Source organism: Pundamilia nyererei, unplaced genomic scaffold (genome assembly GCF_000239375.1).
Source record: "Pundamilia nyererei isolate P.nyererei 1_Seehausen unplaced genomic scaffold, PunNye1.0 scaffold00029, whole genome shotgun sequence".
Lineage (NCBI taxonomy): Eukaryota > Metazoa > Chordata > Actinopteri > Cichliformes > Cichlidae > Pundamilia > Pundamilia nyererei.
Genome location: NW_005187430.1, coordinates 1,670,916 through 1,696,603, shown reverse-complemented (window position 1 = coordinate 1,696,603; position 25,688 = coordinate 1,670,916). Strand labels below are relative to the sequence as shown.

Here is a 25,688-nt window from a genome sequence, read left to right as displayed (position 1 = left end):
TAAATAAACTGCTAACAAAAAAAGGCTCTCCTGGGTTTCTGTAGCTCTGCAGCCCCTCTGATCCAACCTCATTTGTTATTTATGAAGCGTTTCTAGATTTCAGTATCACCCAGTGTGTGTGTGTGTGTGTGTGTGTGTGTGTGTGTGTGTGTGTGGGAGGTGTTTACAGCACAGATTGCGCCCAATTTCAAAGTGTGATTCGGTCACTAAGAGGTTGTGAATTCTACAAACACACAAACGATATACACATATATACAAAATACACAAATACCACACAGAGCAGGAATATTTGCATATGTATGCATGCTTTTTTTACACACGCACACACAAAATAATAATTACAATCAATGTTATATCTCAATAGTCACTGAGGTTGAAGGATTTGACTGTTCTGCATAAGCAGAGGTTGGCAACATTCACTCCTATACAACACTGATTACGGCAGCATATGCATTAAAGACAGGTGATTTACTACAGTAATTAGTACAAAGATCTCACTGAGGACTGAGACTAAAAGAAGAAGCATGTGTATGTGTGGCAGACAGAGAGAGAAGCGTGTGTCTTTCTTCTGCAACGTAGCTGAACAAGTGACCAAAGAGAAGAACGAGCACGTGTGGCAGGATCCTTACATTTCCTCACCATGTGCAAAGGTGTGATTATGTGCAATAATGGTGTCAGCTCAATAATAAAAGTTGGTAGTTAGCATGCAAGACCTTGGTGTATGTAGTAAATGCAGGAACAAAACCATCAAGAAGATCATCATAAAATAAATGAAAGCCCAAACTCTTAACCATGTGTTATGAAAAACTATGATGTACCAGGGAGGTTTACTAGATCGTGGATCAGTCATTGATCAGAGTGATACTCCATGTGCTAGATCCGAGCAAGCAAGCGTTGTGCTCCACTTCAGCTGGCCCAGACACACAGCGAACTTCTCTTTGTTAGCTGCGTTAGCACTCTGAGCTAACATGCTGCTGTTATTGCTCCTAGTGACTGCGATCAGAAGCTCTGGAGCTTGGAGAGGTCATAGGAGTGAAGAGCAGGCTTCCCACTACAGAGGTAGGAGTGAAAAAGAGCCTGACAATAACTGGTAAATTCCTGAATTAGTCATAACTCGGGATGCTAGCAATACTTGAATAGCTCTATCTTGATAAGAACCAAAACAAATCCTGTTTTACCTCGTTTTTCAGGAACGTGCTAACTCAGGAGTGACATCACTCCCAAATTCGAAGGTATTGGGAACACGGCAGTATGGCCGCCTGTGATTTTGTCTTGCAGGTAAAAGGTGTCCGATTACAGATCTAGGAGGTGGTCATTCACCTCTTGGAGGGTGATATTGAATCAATGGATCTACAGTCTTGCTTTGGATTGTACGACACCATTATTCACAAATAAATAAGCAAAGAATGTATCAGCAATTTATGTGAAATCTCAGAGAGCTGTGGTTGGTTTGTTTCTTCCAACGTGAACCTGAGCGGCTTACCACAGCAGAGTGGTAATCCTCTCACAACTGAGTGACGATGATACCTCTGCCAAGCATGATGGGAACAGCAGGGGCTCAATGACCCCGTTAAGTAATCCATGCACCACTTTATTTATTTATTTATTCATTTATTTACTTTTAACTTTCTGGTCATTGATGTGAATAAAAAACTGCATTTGTTTCCCATTTTCCTAGACATGAGGTGCGGCTCAAGACTTTTGCACAGTACTGTATTGCAGTATTGATTGATTGAAATTAAGAAAATTCTCTGATGTGTTTATCCAATAAATGCTTCTTTTCTCATTTAAATAGATGTAAGACAGTGTAAACTTAATGCTTGTCTCCACTTTTACAAGGTCCAGTGTTATCAAACACACCAATGACTAGAAATGGTTAATGTCTGATTGTAGTACCTCTGGGGTCCAGGCGGAGGGGCTTTCTGTGACCTCATTCTTGTCATGATCCACTGCTTCCGTAGATTGCTGGTCCATACTCACGGTGGGACAGTCACTGGAGGCCAGTGGGTGGTCTCCTGCAGGTCTGTCCAAAGAGAGCATGGATGCCCTTTCTTTTGCTTCTACCACCGCAGAGAGCGGATCCTGGAAACCCTGTTGGCTTTGAGCTGCCGTTTCTGCAGGAACAAGAGCACTTGTTTTTAAACTGGTGGTGAAAGGATACTTTATATTTACACTGGAACTTTTCATCGTCCTACTTTTATCTCACTCACTTTTATGGTTAAAAGTGCAAAATTCCTAATGGGACAAGTAACAAAAAAAAGTAACAGCAGTTATTATTGTGCACTCACAGCATTGAAGATGTACAAGCAGTTACTAATAATTTTTAGATTATTTGAATGTGTAGAATGTATGTATGTCATGGTCATTTATAGCTTTTAATTATTTTGTTGAACTGTTCTTTTTCCAGGTTAAAATGATTGCACGACACATCTTTAATTATTTCAAAAAGCAAGAACTGCATGCACAAGTTAGAATTTATTTGGGATTTTCTCGAACCCACACATGGCCAAACTTACACATACAGACTCAAATATATACATACATTCTCCTAAATCCTTTAGTGGTTTAGTAGTGCTGAAGGTTCTACGATGTCCTTTAAATGATTGACTACAACTGGTAGTTTCTTTGACAGCATTCATTGTATGACCAATATTCAGAACAATGGGAAAGTCCCAGGAAGTCAGTGAAGATATGGTCTTTTACAACCTATTTAAAACAACTGCCGATTCCAAGATCATCAACTATACATAAGTACAAGTTATTTAGATGTGTGACCACTTTGCCAGAGTCTAGAAGAAAATGCAAATTGGGACCCTCAGATGAGGCGAAACTACTTGTAAACTAGTAGCATCAATGTTCCCTTTGAAATAAGTTTTACATCATCATGGATCGAGAGAGCGCTGACCAAGAAAGACTGACTTTTCTCAAAAGAACCTTAAAACCCTGCTCAGAAATGTTACGGCAAAATGCAATGGAAATTTTTGCACATCAGGTGTGCACGTACAATTACTGGAAAACTGTGAGTCGGTGCTTCAAATGTTTCAGCTTGATTAAGAAACTTATACTTGCATCATGAATGTAAAATGTATGTGTAACAGTATGTATCCTCACCTAATATATGTGCTCTCTGTGCAGTAATCCAGCAGTGAAACTCTTCCTAACAGAACGAGGTGAACATGTAAATATAGCTGCCACCTACATCAACACAAATTACTGAAATTAGACCTAGGTGGACATGAATATCTCCTCTAGTATACCATCTAATTTAGTCTTAAAGGTCTAAATGCAGTTTTCTAACCTTGTTTAGCACAGCAGTGTGTTAACAGGAGGGATATTGTGCAATTTGACAACCCTTGGCCTTTTCCTAACGCAGGAACACTCGGAGAACAAGCCGTACCTCAGACCAATCAATAGCAATTATCTCCAATTCTCTGTCATTAAGGTCGGCCTGACTGTTATATCAATGGCTGCATAGAGAGTTCACCATAGCAACAAGCTGAGGTAAGTCATCATTCTGTGTGTGTGTGTGTGTGTGTGTGTGTGTGTGTGTGTGTGTTGTTTATAAAGGTGGAAATATATAACAGAAGCTGAAACAGAGTGACCCTGACCAAACCATGTCACCACCCCCACCAACCACCTGCTGCTCATGTTATAATGAAGAGTAAGTTCAGGGTTTTTCTAAATATTTGTCTGTGATTGCTGCAAAAAAGCAAATAAGGGTGCTGTTCGTGCAGTAAGTTATGTAGCAGCTGAGCGGGGTGTGAATGAGATAATGATAATGAGTGATTTTGATCATTTGATCCACTGGCAAACAAATCTACAAAAAACACAAATAGAGTAAACAAAATAGTGTAAAAAAAAGAGAGCTGGTTTGTTTGCAACGTTCTAATTCTTCCTTATCCTCGGGCTTTTCTTAAAATAAACAAACAAACCAACAAGCACAAAGTGTCATATGCCTCCATCTTTCCACGCTCTCTCCCTGAGCTCTTTACAGCCTCTAATCTCCAGGAAAAACAGTATTTGAGGCTTTTTGGATTCATCAGGACAGATTAGTAGATGACTACTGCTGGCTAAGTCTTTATCTATCATTATTCCCAAATCAGTATCTGGATGAGTACCTTCACAGTCTGATGGCTCAGTGCTGCCCTCCTCCTGGTCTGATAGTCGGGTAAATTTGTGTCGTCGACCCAGTGACAGGTGAGTCTGCTGGGGCTGCTGCTCACCGATGTTTGCTGCTGCGGTGCGAAAATTCTGTGAACGAGACACGGACATCTCAAACTGCCTCAGGATCTCATCTTCGCTGTCTGACGAGCTGGAGGCATCGTCGTCGTCGTCACCGTAGCTGTTCACTGGAGGGAGGTAAAGACAGGGAAACAGAGGGACTCACAAATGGGAAAAGCTGGGAGAGTTCAGGAGAGGAGGAGAGGAAATCCAGATGAAAGGAAAACATTTGAAAAGACACTGACAAAACTAAAGGAGAAACTTCTTGGACAGACTATCCTACAGACCCAAAGGACACCAACAGAACTAAGAAGGTCAAGAGCCTCCAGTTTGGTGTACACGCCAGTTAAGACTTTAAAGTCTAATTACTCTGTTACTCTGTCATATGCCTGTAACTAGAATTTAATTGCACTTGACTTGGCTATTGTTGTCTGTGTGTTTGTCAAAAACACAAAAGGTTTTTTGTGAAAGAACAATTAACTACCACCTACCAACCAACATGTCAAAACCATTCAGTGTTGCGGAGGAGGAAAATAATTCCTCTACGAGAGGTAAATAAGCGAGATCACATTTAAAGCTGTGCTCAGCCTCAGTCTGTTCAAAATAACGACGCGTATTAGCATTAGTGGGGTTGAGGGTCGCTCCACTACCTTTATAATTTCACCATAACTAGATAGCAACAGCTGAATGAGTGACGCAGCAGTGGAGCAATCAGCCCCCTCTTCTCTAAAGTGCAGGTCACCGTACCTGCCTGAGCAATTGCCATGGTTACATACAGAACAAAAACAAGGCTGTACACGCTGTGTGGGCGAGCAAGGCTGATTGGTCTGTTAACTTCTCTCTTCTTTCAGGCTTTTACAGTGAAGCATTGCGACTCAGTGGCTGAAACACATGGTTATTTCAGATCAACTCAGGAGCTTGCCTGCTAGAAACATAAAACCTGGGATAATTCTGACTAACAGAATAGTTTCAATAGGTTTTTAACTGCATCTGAAGGGAGATGCTCGTGTGTGTGGATAGCCACTATGATTTTGACATTTATGCAGAATAAAATATTTTCTTCAAATTTCTGTTTTAAACTGAAAAACTTTTTTCTTTCCATTTTTATTCATTATACACAATCCTCTTAACAAAGACAAATGTTATCTCTTTTAAAGGTTGTTGTTCTTGTGGGAAGCTTTAATATTCAAAGACATATAAACATATAAATACTGAGCAAAATTTAAAAGAAGAAATATTTTGGTAACAAAAAAGCAACCTTTCAGAGAGGTCTGGTCCAAACTTAAGGCTAAAGCCCAATGCTCCACAGCCTAAGCCACACCTACTACTTGTTTTGCTGTACTTGGTGCTGCATATTGAACAGCATGAAATTATGTAGTTAGGTGTGAAATATTACTCAAAATGAAATAATACAAAGATTTTAATCTGCAGGGACCTCCATTTAAGGGAAGTTCTGGACTAAAACTGTCAAGTTTCCAGTGTTGATGTGTTTACAGTCCTGTTGTTTTCAGTCCTTAATTCTAGTTTTTGTTTGATTTCTTTAAAATAGCAAAGAACAGTGTTAAAGTATGCTGTGAACAGGTCACCATGAGTGAGCCTGCTATGGTAACAGAGACTTGGGTGTTCTTGTAAGCAGTGTGCGTACAGGGATACCAATATGGTGCTGAAATCTTCCTCATGATTAATGATGATGCCTGGACAGATCACAGCTGATAATGGTAAATACAACATGCTAGCTCAAGTGTTGTGCTGGTTTTAAGCTTGCCTGTTTGAGTTCAACAGCTATGCAAATGTATTAAAACAGGGCAGGACTGTAAGTATCATTATTGTAGTATTTATAGCTTTACTTGTTGTTCTATTCATTAGATCTGTATTTAATATTTTCATTTTTAGTTTTATATATTTATAGGTCACGTCATTATTTTCTTTCTTTCTTTTTTCAAAGCAATTTTTGTATTTCTATTTCTTATTTATGTCTTACTACGTTTACTATTCTATTTCTGTTTATAAAGATCTGATGTATTAATTTTACATAATTCAACATGTTTATTTATATTTTTTTACATTCAGCTATGCACATGTCGCTGTATTTATTTATCTCCAAACGTTGATTCTGTTCATCTGGACGCAGCGTTTTCAGGAGAGACGTTTCGTCATTCATCCAGGTAACTTCTTCAGTCTAAGCTGACTGCAGGGTTCCCCAACTTTATAAATAATCTTATATTTTGTATGTTAAATTTATACATTTGCTTATTTGTGTCTGAGTGTTCATAAGGTAAGAGACACTAGCCTGACCTCAAAGCCATTGATTGTTGTTTACAAAAGGCTAGGTGAAGAATTAGCATGTGTAGTTGATAAGAATTATTTGCTTATGTCTGATTCACCCAGAAAAAACAAATTCTGCTTTTGACTGCGATCAGGACTACCCAGCTAATTCACATACAGACAGAACAACAAAGAAATTATATAAAAGGAAAAAAAAAAAAAGAAATAACAGAAAAGTAAAAATCACGAAATAGCCACAATAATAGTTTCTGTAAGGAAAAGACATTTTAATTCAATGCTCTCCTCATTTCCATTTTTTGGTTAATTTATTTATTTCTGTATAAAAGTATTTATTTATACATTTATTCAGTTATAATAAAAACATTTTTCGTCCCACACAGAAAACACAGCAGCTATCACACTGCCAGATGCTGGTTAAACTACTAGGAATACAAAATATAAAACACAATGTTTTAAATACATTTGTTTATTACTTAATTCCTTCAATGTGATTCAGTTTTTTACTCTGGAAAATATGATAAAGAAACTCTCTTTAATTAACAGGACATTCACTGTTACTGTACTTGTCACTTCTCAACAACATACATAACTCAAGCTTATTAGCCCTCAGTATTAGAATAATGATTAAAATATAGGTCAAATTAACCTTAAACTTTTAACCTTGTGCTAAGCCTGAGACTAGAGTTTAAGTTAAACCTGTTTCCACACACAGTTTGACTGAACCTGAGTTTTCAAACAGCTCCTACCTCATCCAGTGACACTCCACAGACGTTCAGCTGAATCTTATGAAGAGACTATAAACAGGATATGCTGTTTGTTCAGGAAACTAGCTGGAAATAGCAGAGGCTCCACCTGTTACAGGTGAAAAACTAACAAGCCAATGTTTGCTCACAGTTTGACTCACAGTCTCCACCATCCTACAGTAGCAAATGTGAACATGCCCTTCTTTCATTTCTGCTTCCTTAACAAGAGCAAATATGGGTTTACCTCTGCTGACCACTTGCTCAATTTGCTCTTAATGCTAAGATGATTCAGAGGCTCTCAACCAGATCCGAGCTGGTTTGAAGGATTTACCCTCTTCAGGAAGCTCTCAGCAGGTCTTTTAGAATTCCTGTCAGCATTAATACAAATTAAATAATTACATTCATCAATATTCAATTTAAGAATTAGGCTAAGGAAAGAAATTGTTACTAATGAAGAAAAACTCTACGCAAGAAATTCTGGAATCATCTTGTTTTCTTCCACGTATAAATTTGAGGGTTGCAGGGGACTCGTATTTATCCCAGCCATCATAGAGCGAAAGGCACAGAGCACCTTGCATGGACAGGTCACCAATCTGTTGCAGGGCTAACCTTAAACCACTCTGGTGATTCAGTGATGTGTTGCTGAAGATAAAGGTTTGACCAGGAAGGTCGTGAACAGTTCATGTGGCAATAAAAGATCAAAAGCGGCAGTCGGGAATGAAACCCAGCGGAATAACAAGAACAATGTGCCAAAGACCAGTGGGAATATGTTAGCTATTAATACACTGGGACTGGACACAGGTGAGGATGGGTCAGGTGCAATAAAACAGGTTTTTAAACAGGTAACTGGCACCATGTTAGCGTCTTCCCAGTTGATCAGGTCTAATAGATGTTTTCACAGCAGGAACTCTGGTGTGGTAGAGGCCTTTGTCAAAGTAGGCAAGGCACAGCTTTATTTAGCAGTAATGACAAATGTATTCCATCTTGACTAAAGTCTGCGTCATACAAATGTGAATTTCAAAAACATTAATCATGAATCAAATTACAAGCTTTGGAATTTATATAGTTTAGAAAATAAAGTAGGAGAAGTAGCACAGTTGTTAAAAATCCCATCTACTTTATATTTCTAACCGAGTACACAGTATTTGATTTTGAAGTGTTGTCTTCAATGTAAACGTGGCTCATGGTCATGTTTGCAAGACAGGTTATGGGACATTAAATAGAAGTTAACCTATGGTAACCTTTGCTCTGCGTGTTTGCACTGTTTGACAAGTGGGAGGAAGGAAAAAAGTTTAAGTGGGTGACAAAAATGGGAACAAAAGCTGCACCCTGAGTATCCTGCACTCTGTGTTTCTTTCTGAATTTCCTCGGAGGTGGACTTTTTCATAAAGCTTTCGCAGCGTTAACATTTTTTAATCGTGAACAGCTTTGTAGCAGTATGCGGCTGAGTCACGCAACTCCCTCTCGCCCACAGAAATCACTGGACAAATACAAACTCTCCCACGTTCTCTCTCTGCTGCTGAACACTTTAATTGGGGTCAAACTGCAAACAGGAGACGTGTACTCTCTCTGAGATGTTTCTAGTTGAGACAAACCTTGAAGTGTGGCAGGACTCACTGGCTAGTAAAACTTAAAATTCAAACACCACAGTTTTGCTGCTTCTCAGTAAAATGTATCATTTTTGGAAGCTGTCCTGTGAATTTATGACAAAATATATATGTGATAATTATGGACCCTGGCTCTCCTACACGAGTAGGCATGTTACTGTCATTGAGTTGTCAGTCTCTCACCGAGGCCCTGGCGGATTCCAGCCCGTCCTTTCTTGCGACGACCGTGTACCTCCAGGCAGGGAAGACCGCCGACACGTGAGAAACACAGTTTCTTGTTGATGAAGAGGAAGAGGACGGCCAACGCCACGATGAAGACACCCACCGCCGACAGGAAGCCGATGGCCTCTGGGGTGACTGGCAGGAGCAGGGAGAGGGAGAGGGGACACACAATGACACACTGATCAGACCACACAAACAGACAGCCTGGATACATGCGCACACGTGCACACACACACACACATACATGCACGCAACAGTACGCATGGTACATGTGATACACACAGACAGACAGGTGAAACTTTAGTAGTTGAAATATCTTCAGTGCCTTGCTCAAGAGCAGAGTCAGTGTAAAAACAGTTTCACAGTTCTTTCCTATGCTTAACCAGCAAATCAAGAGCACTGTGACGCTAGAACTGTAAGGTTTGAGTTCAACATTTTTTCTTCATATTTCGTCATATTTTAAAGAAACCAGTTCTCGCATCATAGTCTGTGCTGGTCCATTCTATGCCAATTACAGGTCAAAGTTCATCGCTACAGTATGGTTGTGTCCAAAATCACTCACAAATTCCCTACTCCCTCTATGAGGACTTCTATGAGAAGGACCATGTAATGGTGAGCCCATTACCAGTAAGAAAAAACAGTAATATGATTTGAGTGATCTTTTTGGAATTTATTACATGTATGCTATTTTTGTGAAGTATTTTGGAATATTCCAAGTGCACTATATAATTTATATTCACTATGAGATGGGACAGCAAAACAATAAAAACAGTCTATGGTCCAGAGACTAGTGAGTGATTTCAAACACTGCCTGTGTTGAATGAATAGCAGGATAAAAGTGCTAGCATTAGCCTAACAGCTAGAATCTGGCTAAGAATATACAGTAAGTAAGCTAGTTAGCTGGCCATGCTAACCACTGCAGCTTGCATGTGGTGGGGCAGGTGTGGATGACAAGAGCTACTGATTAAACATCATTATGGTCTATGATGCTAATACACCTCTGAAAAGTATTTAAAACTTATAGCGTTAAAAAATGGAGTCAGTATAAAGAGGGAAAGAGTGGCAAGAATCACGATACAGTCGTGTGTGATCAGGACTGCAGAGCTACAGTATAAGTCTGTATTTAATTGTTGTAGGAGGAATTTATAGAATGATTAACTGGAGAGACTTTGTTGGATCAATAAATATCCTAGATGCAACACAGCAAGCTCTCAGTAAATAAATACAACAAGCCCTTCCATTTACCATCTGTGATGTGTGCATTAACACTTTATGTGCTGTATATTGCTAATCTATATACTGCCTGTACACTACTACACATACGTAGTGAGCCAGTTTCCCTTTCTTTATATTTTGTTTCCCAGCATCTGTATTTTTGAAAAGCTTTTTTAAGCTGTCTTAAACAACAGTTCTCCAGAGCTTCTTCTTTTATTTGCTGCAGTTCATTCACTTATTTCTTTCAAATCCTACCTGACCATTTTCAGTGAAAATATTTTGTTTGTTAAACCACTTAACACTGAGCTATGAATCATTTAAGTATAAGTATAAAAAAGGCGCCTAGCTCAAGGGATTAGTGCTGTAAATAACAGGGAACTTAACATAGGACAAGCTTTAAATAGCATCTTTAGGCACTCTGATACCACCGTCCTGTTGCAAAAACGTGTCAGTTGTTCGCATTAATTTTTGCACCAACAAGATGAATCCCTGTGTGAATCCCTTGAGCAAGGTGAAGAGGAAAACAGGGAGAAACGGTTGAGAAATGGACTAAAAATCAGTGGCAACAGGTTTCATGGAGAGATTAATCTAAATTTGAAATTTCTGGTTCAAATCATTATCAATATGCATAGATGAGTTCAGGACAGAGGTAATGAGTGTTATGGTTTGGGGCTACATTTCAGCCAGTGGTCTTGGAGATCTTATTCAAATTGATTGAATCATGAATGCAGAAAGTACCATCACATTTTAATCCACCATGCAATCCCTTCTGAAAAGCATATGATTGTCAATGGCTTCATTTTTCAGCATAACAATGTTCCCAAACACACTGCAATGCAGAAAAAGCATACCTGAGTATGGAAAGAAACCCAAAACATACACACACAATTCTGAACACTATCAGTCATGGACTGGCCTCCCCAGAGAGCTTGGACCTCGACATTACTGAAGCAGTGTGAGATCAGCCTGGGGGAAATATTCTTAAATAACTTAACCCTCTCAGGCTCAAATTAACTTTTTGTTGCTAATGCACAACCAAGTCCTGCAGTGGTACTTCTGAGTACAAAAAACTCATAAAATATGTATGTGGGGTAATCAGGTTGTTAGTTTTTAACTGTTGCAAATCGGCAACGCCTGCCTCGAGAGGGTTAAAGAAATCAGAAGACATCTTGGCTAAGAGAGTTCAGGCTGTTGAAGAATAAAGGTGATCATTAAATATTTGTTTTCATGCTTGAATTTTTTCTACTTTATGTGCTCTATTTTCATGTTTGCACATGCCTCAATAAATTAGTGCACCTATTTTTCATTGTCATGTAAGAAAGTAGTGATGAAAGTTGGTCAAAACTAAGAAACGGGTGACCAGACAGGCAAACTGAGGTAGACATGGGCAGAGATGAAGAGGAACGCGAGGGTGTACTACTCTGCTCTGCTCTCAATGAGGTGCCTTAGTCTCCTTTAGCACGATGAAAAGAAATGCAACGGGATGAGGGACAAGGTGCCTTTTCCTGTTTCCACGGTAACGTTTCAGTGAGCAAAAATCAATGGAACCAAATGAACATGAGTACACATTCTACTGGGAGCTGACGCCAAAGAAAGCACTCAGCAGTGTAGGTGGTGAGGATTCAATACACCTTTTTTTAACTCTCCACCTTTTGTTTTTGCCTCTCTTTAACTTTCATTCATGAGAACCTAAACTCCCACGCTTTACAGACGTACCTGATGTACCTTCATCTACACCGTAGACTTCCACCCACATCGTGTGTTCCTACGCGACGGCAAAATAATGAGCAACAACAGCAGATGGTTTCTGTTGAGAAGAGGTTTTGACTGCTTAAAAAGACTTTAATCCTTATTTACTTTCTTCCTATTTAGGATCTAGCTCCTAAGAAATTCTAATACTGTTATTGGGACTCATGAGCCTTTCCTTTCTTCTCGTTACAGAGAGAAGACATAAAACTAGAGCTCCATTGCTATATTTCAGAAATAAGAAACACTTATTCAAAACTTCACAGTTATTTTTAACTATTCAGTAAACAAGCATCACTGGAACAGAGCCTTTCTCAACAAAGCCATGCAGCTTAGTTCTTATTTATATAAAGACTGTAGTGTATCAGACACGTATTTTTTTCTCTATATTTTTTTGGCATAATGCTTTGATGCATTTTTAAGTCTAATGTAAGCCGGGTTGTAGCACAACCCCAACTTGAGTATCTTTTCTGCTAGTTAGTTATCTTGCTGGACAAACTAATATTTTTAATTCATTTTATCATTTAACATTTATTCACGAAAAGCCTTCGGAACTATTTAGTGAAAAAGTTTATGAAAATTAAACTCCAGGAACATTCTCCAGTTTTCCCTAAGAAGCAATAAGAAATGCAAAGTAAGCAACTGAGTTAGAGAAGGTGACGTCACTATGGCAACTGTGGCTCTCTAGTTTTTATGTGCAAACAATGTTGTTGACAATAGCAGTGGCTGTTGTGAACCCAGATCTGCAGTCAGTAATAGGGAACACGAGACTAATCGTAACCCGTGTAACACGTTACTGTACTCACATTTTTCAGTAACGTGGCAATGTAGTGTGCTAAATTCAGTAATTACATTATAGGTACAGGTAAAGTTAAACAAACATGTTGGTTTTTTTTCTTCCTGCACATTTGCACTACAAGCAGCTAATTTAAATACATATTCAAGAAGACAACTGTGGAATGGTCTACGACTTATGAGGAATGGGTTGATGTATTTATTACTTGTATTTGTACTGCATGAAAGGACAAGAGTATGATGGGGAAATGCAGTTGATGCCTTGACTGAATAATACTGCTAAACACAACTTTGGCTCACTGAAAGCATCCGCAAAGGCAGCATGCTAACACCTAAAAAACCCAGAGTGACGTTAAAGCTGAGTGCATGCTGACTCCAGTCCAGCAGCCAGAGCCTGAACACCAACAAATAACAAGAGCAGTGATGAACAGTCAGAGTGCAGCATTGTTTCTACAGTAGAACCACTCTCACTTTAAAGTTGTTTTGAGGCGGATTTTCAACTTGTGTTCATATTGTTGAAACTAAAATGAAGCTTCTATACATGTGGATTTATGTTGTTGCATGGACACTGCACATGTAAAGGCTAATTTGGATCATTGGGCCCTGCTCTTAAAAACGGACACAGATTTGATACTATCAGTGAAGCTGGATTTAACAAATAAGTGCTTCAAGTTTCCGTTTTAAAAACATGTTTAACGCCATCTTCTGTCTGTGTGGAACATGACGTCATGTTGTTGGTTGTTTGGTTGCAGCTAAAAGATTTTATTTTATGTTAGTCAGCTAGAGACTGAATCGATAACTCAAAAGAAAATAAGAAGACTAAAGCTAAAAGACTTTTGTGCTGTCCTGGCTTTAACAATGAGTTTTATGTTAAGAAATCGAGGACATACTGTCCACTTTCACTGTCTGTCTCTGCACTCATACAGGAAAATCCAGCTGTTAGCTGTAATGTTCAGGTATGTAAAGCACTTTATAAACGAGCACAGTGTGGAGGAGAGCCTGTTTGATCACCAGACCAACAAGCTGGAGTCCAACACTCCAGCTTTTCCTCACCAGACCAGGTGTGCCAGCAATCAGCTGGCAAAGCAGATGTTCGAATGATGCGATCAGCACAATTTTATGCAATAAAATATTCGCTTTTACCAATACAAGCAGTTTACAATATCACAGGTTACTAGATGCATATCACAAGAAAAACATAACTGCTTCTTATTGAAGACAAGTGAAAATGCATCGCATACATCGTGTTTTTCCTGCAGACATGCTGATGGGACGTTTGTGGTGTGGTGTAGTTGTGTATGTAGTAAACTGTTTGAAATGGCTTGGGCAAAGAAAGCGAATTCATTGCATAAAATAGCGCTGATCACATCACCTGATTGCACTGCTCAGTACAGCCAGCCAAAATCAGAGTTCCTGACTCCAACTTGCCGGTCCGGGTGAAAAACCTGTAACCTGACTCAAACAGGCCTCCACACAGTCCTCATTTATGAAGTGCTTTACAAACCCAAACATTACGGCTCACGGGTGGATTTTCCTGTTTGAGTGCAGCTAGCCAACCAACTTTACTGAAAAAGAGACAGAGAGAAAGTGGACAGTACATCGTTGGTTTCCTAACATGAAATTCATAAACATTTTTAAATTTATTTCCTAAATCCTGCTCCTTAGACAGTGTTAAATCTAGGTCAGTTTTTGAGAGCAGGGCTCCATGATGTAACTGGAGCACAAACTGGCTGTCATCAGGACACTACAACACAGAGCGAACACCATCCCCACTGACACAGCGGCCAGGGAGGCAGAAGAACAGTGCATCAAGAAGACCCTTTACATCCCAGCTGGACATTTGTCAAAGCTGGGACGGCACTTAAAGAACGCTCCAGCCGATCCAGGAGAAAAGGACAACTGCTGCCTAGTAATGCCTCAGTGATCCCGTATGTGTCAGGAGTATCAGAACAGTTGAGACACATTTTTCTCGCTATATCCAGATGAACAGAATCAACCTTTTGGGAAGTAGCGCAACAACTACAGTTACTTTGTTGCAAAATGAGTAATTAAGTAAAGTAATGCAATTATTATTAAATAATACTACAAATATGAATAATAATTAATTGTTTTGAGTGACAACCTTAACACTGATCATAACTATACAAATATATCACCAGCAGGTTGGAGCACCATTTCTCAGCTCAACTTAACATCATTAAAAGCACAATGTTCTGCCAGTAAATCCACAGCTGGATGTTGGTTCACGTAAACAACACTAGAGAAAGCCAAACCTTCTTTCACTTGGTTCCACTTGAACTGCACACTACAGACATGACAATGTGGAGACGACATCTGCGTACCACCAGTGATGTTGTTTTGCTGTCCGTGCAGAGGATAACGCCTACTAAGAAAATGCCCACCACAGCCACAGCCTGTTCACCAGCTGCTATCTCACAAGTAAGACTCAAGAATAACGAGCAAAATTACTGAACTTATCCTCCACGCTTGGAAACCATAAAAGGGAATTACGTATTAATTCTTGATTTGTGTTCAGAAGCAAATTTCTTAGTTTGTACAATGCAGGGCTTCACCACATGATTCTGTCTCTCAAGGTTGAGAGACTGGAGGATAAATATAGGGTTATTTCAGTGAAGTTGCCAACTGTAACCACTGTAACAAAGAAAAACAAAACTGTGCATTTTTTTCTTTTTCGAAGAAGAAATGCTGCTGTCACCAGTTCCTCACAGTCTCTGCAGACAGGCCACCAGCTTTCTACATGTTCAGCTTCTGTTCACTCCCACAGAGAGAGAAGTGTGCAAGTGTGCATGACAGATGCAGCACGGGAACACTCCTGCTCTGGCTATAACGCTGTCCAAATTTCACTTTGAAAGACATCACGCCACCTACTCACTTCTCCACTCACAGGCTTGTGACGACATCGACCGAGAGAGCGCACCTCACTGCATTATCGGTGTTACATTACTTTTAAACGGGAGAAGCTAACAGACAGCTCCTCCTCATTTATTTATAATATACGATACATGTTATGGTAACTGAATTCTAATTCCTTTCAATGGAATTATACAAATATTGATTACCCCCGAAAAGTAACGAATTTCTAATAAATTAATTCCCAAGAGATGCAGAAGTGAACACAGTGTGACGGTAAATGTTTGGATGGTGTGTTCGGGTGTGGTTGTAAATTGGAGTTTCCCTCTCAGCTGCTCTGACAGTCAGACACTGAGCTCAGTGTTGGAAACTCAGAGCCTCCCACTGTCTACATGCAGATGGACAGGAAGAAACCCTTGGTCAAAGTCTGCCCTCACACCTGCCACACACACACACCCACACACACACAGACACACACACACACAAGCGCACATGTATGCCACTCAACAAGGCAGAATTTCAAACATAAAAATACTTGCATGAGAAAATAATCTCTGTGAAAGATGATTTTCTTCATTGAACCAAGAGCTGAAAACAGTTTGTTGAACATGCAAACCTATAAAAGGCAAGACCACATTTTTATTTATTTATTTATTTTCTCACAAGCTGATCTTAGCGAGATATCAGATCCGAGTAATGAGATGGAGAAATCGAAAAATTCCCAATCGCTAATCTGCGGCAGACCTCTGTTGTGAAAGACTGTTTGTGCATCAGTGCATGCTAAATCTTTATCCGCTGATTAATATGCAGCTGCTGACTTTTCCAGCCTCGCCTTTGAAGTGAGTAGCTCCAGAGGAGAGAAGAGAGCACTTTGATCTGAGCGTTCGAAAAGAAAGTAAAAAGAAAAGAAGTCACACAGCAGCAGCGGCAGCGAATGCCACGTTGTTACCACTCATTAACAGGGATATGAGTGGTCTTGAAGAGGAAAAACATGCTGCTTTGTAGTTTTTCCTTTCTTCTTCTTTTAGCCATGAATAAAGCATAAGGAGTACATGCTGTCTCTCTCAGTTCATTCTAAGGTCACTCATTAATGTGGGTAATTAGTTTCAAGACTTGTGGCCTCTTTGTGTGTCTCCTTATCCTCTGTCTACAGATTAATACTTTAACACACAGCTGAATGCTCTCTTCTCACTGTAATGAAGGCAGACGCCTGAGGAATACAGGATGATTATTTCTCTGTCTGGAATTGAGCAACACCATGCACAATCTAATGTTTTATTTCATTCAGTATCCCAGTAGGGCTACATTTATCATCATTTTTTTCCTGCTTGTTCTTTTATTATTCTATACACACCACAAAACACCTCTAAAATTAATCCTTTGTCCAGTCAATTTACTAAGCACAACTAGATACTGGATGGCTCAGTTCTTTGAATAAAGGTTGCTCAGTGGCACATACGCTAACTCCTGTAACGTCTGGCTCACGGAAAGTGCTCAGTCGGCCTGAGAGCCGTGCAAAAAGTCCCGGTCCCTAGCAGACTGCCATTAGGAAACACCACACACACATACACAACAATTTATAAAAGAAAACAAAGTTGGAACTGAAATTTCATCACAAATTTTAAACTGTCTTGTGCACTACCTGTTCCTCAACAAAGTAATCACATTACATGTATATGAACATAGAGGGCGAGACACTGAACTGTGGCTCAACACCCTGACAAAAAGCAATCAGCCACCAGCACCAACCACGAGGAGCCTAAGAAACACAGAAACATCGGCACAGCATGTTTTCATTGTCAAACACACTGACCACAAGGTAAAGAGCACGTACGCACACACACACACCTGAAAATCATAGTTTCCTTGGAAACAGTCCATTGGCTCTATTATGGTATAATGAATGTGTTTTTTCCCACCCACATGTAAGAAGGTCTCATGTTACCATGGTGCCATCTGTCTGTCCTGATTGGCTGGGAGGACAAGAACATCTCGGGGTTGAGAGATGATGAAGAAAGAAAAACAAGTCAAAAGTGGTTTCATTTGGAGCGGAGCTCCAAGAAAGACAGTCAAACAGCCAGGGCTCTGGGTTCACTAGTCTATGAATATGCAGCACTGAGCCAGGTGCCAATGCTCTATTCATGCAACCCTGAGGTCCCAAATGTGGTTCCTGTGAACTCGAATGAGGAGACGGCACAAACACACTCACCATAAGGTATTGAGCAAATCTGAGCATTTTTAACTGCAAGAAGAAGGAGAATCATAAATTCCCCTCATTAATACTTTGTAGAGACAAAACTGATGAGCTAGAGCTTCACTGAAATATTCTGCCGTAGCTGTTTTGAGCTGAAGCAAACCTAAATGATGGTGATAACACCACTGAGCTTTACCCCTTTATGACATCTTCTTTTGATAAGAGAAATATTTTCAAGTAAAGCCAGTTTTTTTTTAGTTTGTCTGATTTAAAGATTCAAAGAATTATTCAATGAATTATTAACCATATGCAGCTTTTCACCAGCTATCTGAAACATACTAAAAAAAAATCAAAAACCAAAACAAAGCCATATTTACAGGGAAGCTGCCATGTGTGCTGAGCCAGTCTATCCCTGTGAGGTGAATGACCGTTGCAGCAAAGCTCCTAAAAGGAGCTGGTCTCGGTTAGATGTGTCAGTGAGGAAACGCTCAGGTAACATTTTCCAATCAGCGTGGCTCACTAGCTTGTCTTATTTTAAAGAACAGGAGCTGTATGAAGCTGGTTAAAGCCTTAACTTTAATCAAAGATATCCCTCAACAGCACGTATTTTTGTCTAACTGAGGAATAACTTGATTATAAAGCGATGTACTGTGAAATTTTCTTTGAATATGACTTCCTGTGAAGTATTCTAAGCCTTAAATGTCTTAGCAACAAAACTATTAATGCTTCATGCATTGCTGGGAAACCAGGATTTACAATACTAGTGCTGAGCTCCCATCTGCTGGTAAAATGCTGCATTACCACGGCAACACCAGAGGACTGCTGCTACACCGGAGGCTCGGGAATCTTTATAGAGCCTATGACGTAACCTACGCAAGTGGCCAACATTGTGGCCGGCTTTATGTGGTGCATTATGTGTTAATTAAAGTGTGGTTGTGTCCCAGTGTTTTATATGTGCGGCCAGTTCTGATAGAAACATGTGAAATTTGGGGACTTTGGGGACTTTTCCCCCCCGAGTGCCCACTCCTTGTTGTGGTAAGTTTATTTCTGTTGCCAGAGGGAAAAGACATCTTTCACCACGTTTGTACATTCCCTCACGTCCACTCCAGGAGTTTCAGGAATCTCACTCAAAAGGAATTTGCTGACATTTGTGAATCTTTACATTAGGGGTGTCAGACATAAGATCGGATGGAGCTGATAATATCAAGGCAGATGTTTGACTTTTAACTGTATTTTCACAAGTTGTACGGCTTTTTATGTTGATAAAGAACTAACTGAATGCCATTCATATACACCAAAGTAATTCAGTAACAGATAAACAACTACATGACTGAAGTTGCTATTTTTTCACTACTGACTATATCATCGGTACTCGCTCGCTTGAGTCAAACTGAATGATTAGCTACATTTCTCAGTGTAAAACCTTTACCACACAGTTACAAAAATTCAAGCACAAATGCTGACTATTTTAATGCTTATGATTTTAGGAGTTAGAAGTAAATGCATGTTCCACATACAGATCATAAGTGGTATATTAAATGCATGTAAATAGAAGTGAAAATATTGATTGAATCTCTGAATATTTTCCATTTTCCAACTACACCTTCAACTTTACAACATAAAAAACAGCAGTGCTCACATTATCTCTTCAATTGTGCACCAACACTAATTTACACAGAGCCTTTGCCACCTCGCTCTTACTCCCATACTGGTAACTACATGTACACGGAAGCAATGAGATTTTAAATGACTCTGCTATTACTACAGATAAATATTTCTCTTTTCTTATTTGAAAAACAGCACCTACACTTATTGTTTTATATCATGTAAAACAAAAATCTATATGAAATTTTCTAAGTTTCTTGTTGCAAAGTCTATCGAACTACTAAACAAATCCGCTAACAAACCACTAAGAAAAGCAACACTATTTAAAGCTTGCACAAGACAAGCATCAAAGAAATAAATAGAAGATAAATAAAAAGAGGCAGAAAGTGGCCACTGTCCCAGCAGAGGGCCCAGAGCAAGCAGTGGTTCAGCACCTAATTAAGGCACCTGCCCAGTGTTTTTCATGCTACCTTGTGCTTCCTGACCTGCTCTGCCCAACAATCAGATGACCCCCTAGGAGCAAGCACTTTGGTGACAGTGGGAAGGACAAACTCCCTTCTAATAGGACGAAACCTCCGACAGAACCAGGCTCAGGGAGGGGCGGGGCCATCTGCTGTGACCGGTTGTGGTGAGTCTCACATGCTGGGAGAAGGTAAGGTCTGAGAGGAGATGGGGTGAGGATAAGCCAAAGAAGCTTGTCTCTCCCCGTCCACCTCACACCAGCTAAAAAACAACCTGGATTCATTTGGTCTGTTTCACTGTGCTGACTTCAGCTTTTTGTATTTTGTTTCTTCTGTCCTGATTTAACATAATTCGTAGTTGATTTGTACGTTTCAGCTTGAGAATCTCTGGACTCCTTCATTTGTGTTCCTATTTAAGATCCTTTCTAACTTAGTTAGAAAATATAGGGGATATAATTTGACCACGCAGTTTAGAGGCATAACAGGTAATGTCTCAGGGTAAAACAAGCTCTGGAGCCTTTGTAACGTTCACCAACCGTAACACCGAGTATAAATCCCTAATGAACAGAATACATCAAAGGAAAATGTTGAGAAATTAACCTGTTAGCAGTCGGACGTACCGCCCACGGTACATTGGATGGTTTAGGGGACTAATTGTAAATTTGTAGGACTGCTAAGGGGTTATAGCTCTCCAACTTTTAACCTACTTTCTTTTGCTGGCGGCGGAGTTTCAGTGATTCCTCCTTCCCTGGCCATGCTGTTTCTCCTCTTCCTCACTTCCTTCTACTCTAATTTTAATCTTCTCTACAATTTGACCAGTGAAGAACTTGCCTGCTTCACTCCCTCCTTCATCCCTCAGTCCTCCTGCTCCTGTAAATGCAACCGGATCCCTCAGTCTGAGCTGCTTTGTGCCCAGTGTGAGCCATCAATCAGCACAGCCTTCCTGTCTCCCAGTGGGCGAGGCAGATGTGTCTTCCTGAATACCACCAAGGCACAACAACGAGGAGGAAGGCAGAGAAAGCGAATACACAACTGGACTACAGAGCTCACAACCACTTATTTGTAATATTTGTTTTTATATTTAGAATCAGGAAGGTGAGTGAGGATGAGAAGCTTAGTTCTTAACACAACTTTTAAGTTCAATAACAGCATTTAATACGCCTGTCCTCCCCCAAACATAGGCATTGTGACTGAACTTGCAATAACAACTTTTGGCCACCTGGGGCAGCACAAACAACAGTTGATGTGGAATATTTAGTGTTTGGATTTTGTTTATTAATCATTAGGACTTCCATTAGTTTCTGCATGGCAACATCTTCCCAGGGTTTGCTGTTATGCTTTGTAAGTAAACAGTATAATCAAAACAATGTCATTAAATTAGGCAACATGATTCATATATTATTAAATTATTAATGATGCTGTTGATGACTTGGCACATTTAAAATGGATTAACTGATAATGCAAGAGAGGTCCATGATGCAGTGTAGATGTCATCTTATCTTATTAAAAGAAAACTTTCTGAAGTGGCCACAGGAGTACGCTACGGTATCAGACACAAGTTTTATAGCACATATAAAAACAAAGCTTTTTCCTTTTCGCTACATGGTAACTAACGCTAAACAGCATGACGCACAGGTTAACCAGGCTTTCAGCTCAATGTTAAACTGGACAGGTGCTGCTAGCCCTCAGATGCAGCAGGACGCATGTCAGCAATTAAAAATAGTTCAGGATTCATCCATTATTCATTGTTAATGTGGGCATCAGTCGTAGGTTTTAGCCATTTGAGCTGCAGCAAGCAAACAAACGCCAATAAATCATCCACACACACAGTACCTGCTCAGCAGCAGAGACAGCTAAAGACTGACTACTGAGCACAGAGGAACACTGAGCTCATCATAAGTCAGATATGTCCATCAGAGGGTGGTAAAGCCCCCCAAACAAAATTAAACCAGAGAGAACAGTGGACCCAAATTTTCTCTGTTTGCCGGACAGCCAAAAAAGAACTCTTGTGCCCCCCTGTGGACACTTTTGACTGTGGCCGATACCTGCTGTAGCTTCAGTTTACTTTCTACTCTACTCTTGCGAGAAATTTTTAGTGACTTCAATAAGCCTGTAAGGCAAAGCAACAGCGACTGGCTATGTGGGCCTGCTTTCTAATAGGGCACTAACTCCACCATTAGGCCTTTATTCTTAAAAAAGAGGGAAAATGGGTTTCAAGGCGGTTTAAATGTCTTAATACTGCTAATCACACACACACAGCAACACACAGCAGAAGCAGCAGCAGCAACATTAGATCGTATTGAGAGCCCTCCTCCACAGCGGGGAGGAGAGAGCCATGAATAAGACATTGAAGCAGTCTGTAACTAGGCCACAATAACCAGAAACAGCCTCTCGTGCATGGCTAACTGCTTCCTACTGTTTTGCGGAGCATGCTGAGCATTGCTTTGATGCTGTTCTGAATCTTGTCTTAGCATCACTGACAGGTTAAGATGTAAACATCCAGTATAAGCCATCTCAAAAAGTCTCTGGCTGCTGTTCCACACATCTATTGATTTTTTATGATTCCCAATAATTCTTGACTTACAGATGAGTTTCTCGTTTTCAGTAACATGTTTTTCATTCTCAGAGTCACAGCTGACACAGTAAACTGTATGTGAACGTTTTTTTGGCAGCTCATGTAGGACAACTTCCAATTTAAGCAGAAATAAGCCTATTCCTTGGTCAGTGTCTCACCTGGGGTGGGTTTTAAGACAACAGCTACTCACACCAGCATCACCAGGCTAAAAAAAAAAGACATTAAATCTTAACATGACAACCTGCCTGTGGTCTTTCACACAGCCTCCACTTGCATGTATTTAAGCAACTATCTGGTCTCCTTCTGTCAAAGTAAGTGTCCTCTAAATCTTGACAGAAGCATCTTTTTAGTAGTCAAGCCTCCTGACAAATATGAAATATACCAGAGCTAACAATACCTATTGCAAATGTGGCCTGAGCATGAGGAAGCACACTTATGCTTTGCAATGTCCTCCTGCATGCATCAGTGCCCATGATTTTTTTGTTTTGTCTAAGTAAATCGACTGCACACTAAAATATATCAAATAAAATGTTATCAGTAAACTAAATTCTACAACAAAAATAACAACACTTTGCCTGTCACCTAACATGGCCATTTGGCGTTACTGCTGCAGGATATTCACGTTATACCCAAACGAACAGAATCAGCTTTTTGGAGCTGCATCTGAAGTCTCATGATACAGACTTAACCGACCTGCACATAAGCCTTTATGCTTTTTTTGCATTTTGTTGCATTTCACCAACATCTATTTCCTCAAAATCCATTTTTATTATTAACAATAGTGACAGCAAAATATTTCTACATACAAAGGGCTACAGTTTTAAAGTCGTTGAAGAGCAAGCCTCGCATAGATATCATATGTACAGCTGTTGAGTTACTCTCTATTTGAATGAATGAATGAATGAATGAATGAATGAATGAATGAATATGCCATGTTGGAGTTCTGTAGTTCTAATACTCTGCTTGAAAGACACAGGGTAACTCGACAGTTCAACTTGAACTTGCAAACTATTTTTATGCAACAGTTTACATTAAAATGAAATATAGTAAAATATGACACGTGTTTCTGGCTTTAATTTATGAAACAAAACGACGTCTCCGTGTCTGTTTCTGAACCACTTCTACCTGACAAACCATCATTGTCCCCACCACCTGCGCCGCCTGACTGACAGAGCAGCCTAAAGGGAGGCTCTGCTTTTGGGAAACCCACTGGCAGAAGAAAGGGAAACCCCGTGTAACATCCAGCACATCCCGCTACATTCTATCAACGTCCTTACCGATATGTATTGCAATGTCTCTCATATTATATGCTCTTCATGTGCAATTAGCTATTATTCCCAACTGTGCGAGCAAAATAGGCGTCCTTGAAGTGGCCATGATGAGGCAACTATTAACTCTCCGGAGTATCACAAATTTGCTGTAAGCCCCAGCAGAACGATTGACATAATTAATTAAATTCGCTTAAACGATGACTGGAAAAGGTTCCTTAAGAGCAACAGTCTCGCTCCATATGAAAATTATCTGTAGCAAATTAAAGGAATTGATACATTGGCCTTCATGTACTGGCGCTCCCAGTCAGTCAAAATAAACCAGGAGGGGAGCCTGAAAACAGCAGACAGGGAGAAAAAAAAGCAAACTAAAAACATTAGATGCAGTCACACGGTGAGGAGGTGGGTATACTTACTGTCAGAGGCCATGGCTGTGGCTGTTTCCCTTCAGACTACGAGCAGAATCGGATGTATCATCGGAGGAGAGGGGGCAGCAAGCATCCCCGCCGCTCCTCATCCTCCAGACCCGCAGATCTGCAGTCACACAGCGGTGAGCGGTGAGGCGTTCACTGACTGTGGGACATTTGAATAATTTAAATAGTCTATCGGTTATTTGTTTTACAACTCAATATTTTGTGATCTTGTTATTTTATTTTATTTTATTTTATTTATTGGCCAAATAGGTGTAAGTTATGAGTTAACAAAAAATTTTCACATATACAGTCAGTACTATGTAAAACTCTTGTGCAAACACACCAAAATGCAGAGTTTGTACAGTTCTAATAAGGTTGAAAGTCAATATTTAATATTACAATTTTTAATCTTCAACACAGCCTGAACTTCCTTAGGCGAGCTTTCTTGGAATTTCATTAAATAGTCTTCAGGAACAGTTCTCCAGGCTTCTTCAGAGACATTTTAAAAACGCGTGAAGGAAAAATTCTAGTTTATTCTCACATTTAGATTAAGTGGTTACAAGTTCACTGTAGAACTTTGCATAGCCTTGTATTTCTTAGGTGAAGGATGCATGTGTCAATATGACCTGCTTAGCTTAACTATGTTATCTGCTGTGCTGACTGTATGAAACTCCCAGGGAGGCAAGTGCCGGGTGCTTCCTGGAGCATAGTGTGGAAGCTCTCTGCCCAGCAACAGCGCAGGTGGACAAGAAACTATTGTTACTGAAACAATACAGAGAGTTGTGTGTGAAAAGGGAGCTGCGACGTCTCAAGGGCAGAGCTCTCCTGACTGTGTAACTGTGATGGTCGATGTCTGTTTTTCTCTCCTGCATGCAATAATTAAAAAGCTTGACCACGGCTGACCTCGTTGCACTTTCCACCACAGCTTTCTTGGATGTTTGCTGCCTAATGCTGAGGTCTGGGCTCTCATTTTGTCAAAATGTATAGTTCAAGCATATAAAAGTCATATTTAAAAAAAATCTGTCATACATTATTTATTAATTAGTCCATTACTTAATTTGTTAATCACTAAAAATGTCAAAAAAAATGAAAACAAAGTGCTAAATAGTAAATTTACAGTTCTAAAGCTGCTAAACATAGCTTAGGCTAAAATTGCATTTACAAACCTCCCTCCAGCTGACATCTTGGCATTTGCCCGAAAATTATAAGCACTGCGAGGAAAAAACAAATCAAGCAAAAAGAAGATAATGAAAAACAAATTTGAGGTTATACTAAATAGCAAGACAGGCTACTGAAAACCAGATGTCCACATTTTCAAACACATGGAATGTTACACAAGAAAGAGACAGACAACTGTAAAACAATGAGTTTTTATAGTAAACTATCAAATTTGATCAAATATTGAAATATATAAACACATGAATGAAAATGCTTCAGCAGACGGTGTTTCCTTCAGAGAGAAAGCT

The 25,688-nt window shown here is 39.8% G+C and overlaps 1 protein-coding gene across 2 annotated transcripts in view; it reads right to left on the bottom strand.

Moving 5' to 3' along the window:
* syt16 (synaptotagmin XVI) overlaps window positions 1-24,350 on the bottom strand; it is a 28,200-nt gene extending 3,850 nt beyond the window's left edge. Inside the window, exons 1-4 of one of the 2 annotated variants that reach the window (XM_005728582.1) lie at window positions 24,226-24,350; window positions 9,041-9,214; window positions 4,119-4,349; window positions 1,897-2,114 (exon numbers count right to left, since the gene is read on the bottom strand). In XM_005728582.1, coding sequence (XP_005728639.1) covers window positions 1,897-2,114; window positions 4,119-4,349; window positions 9,041-9,214; window positions 24,226-24,238 — 636 coding nt within the window. In that variant the 5' untranslated portion in view covers window positions 24,239-24,350. Of the gene's footprint in view, window positions 1-1,896; window positions 2,115-4,118; window positions 4,350-4,712; window positions 5,066-9,040; window positions 9,215-24,225 lie in introns of those variants that run through there. The other variant, XM_013909685.1, reaches the window with a different exon arrangement.
* Between the last annotated feature and the right edge of the window lie 1,338 nt (window positions 24,351-25,688).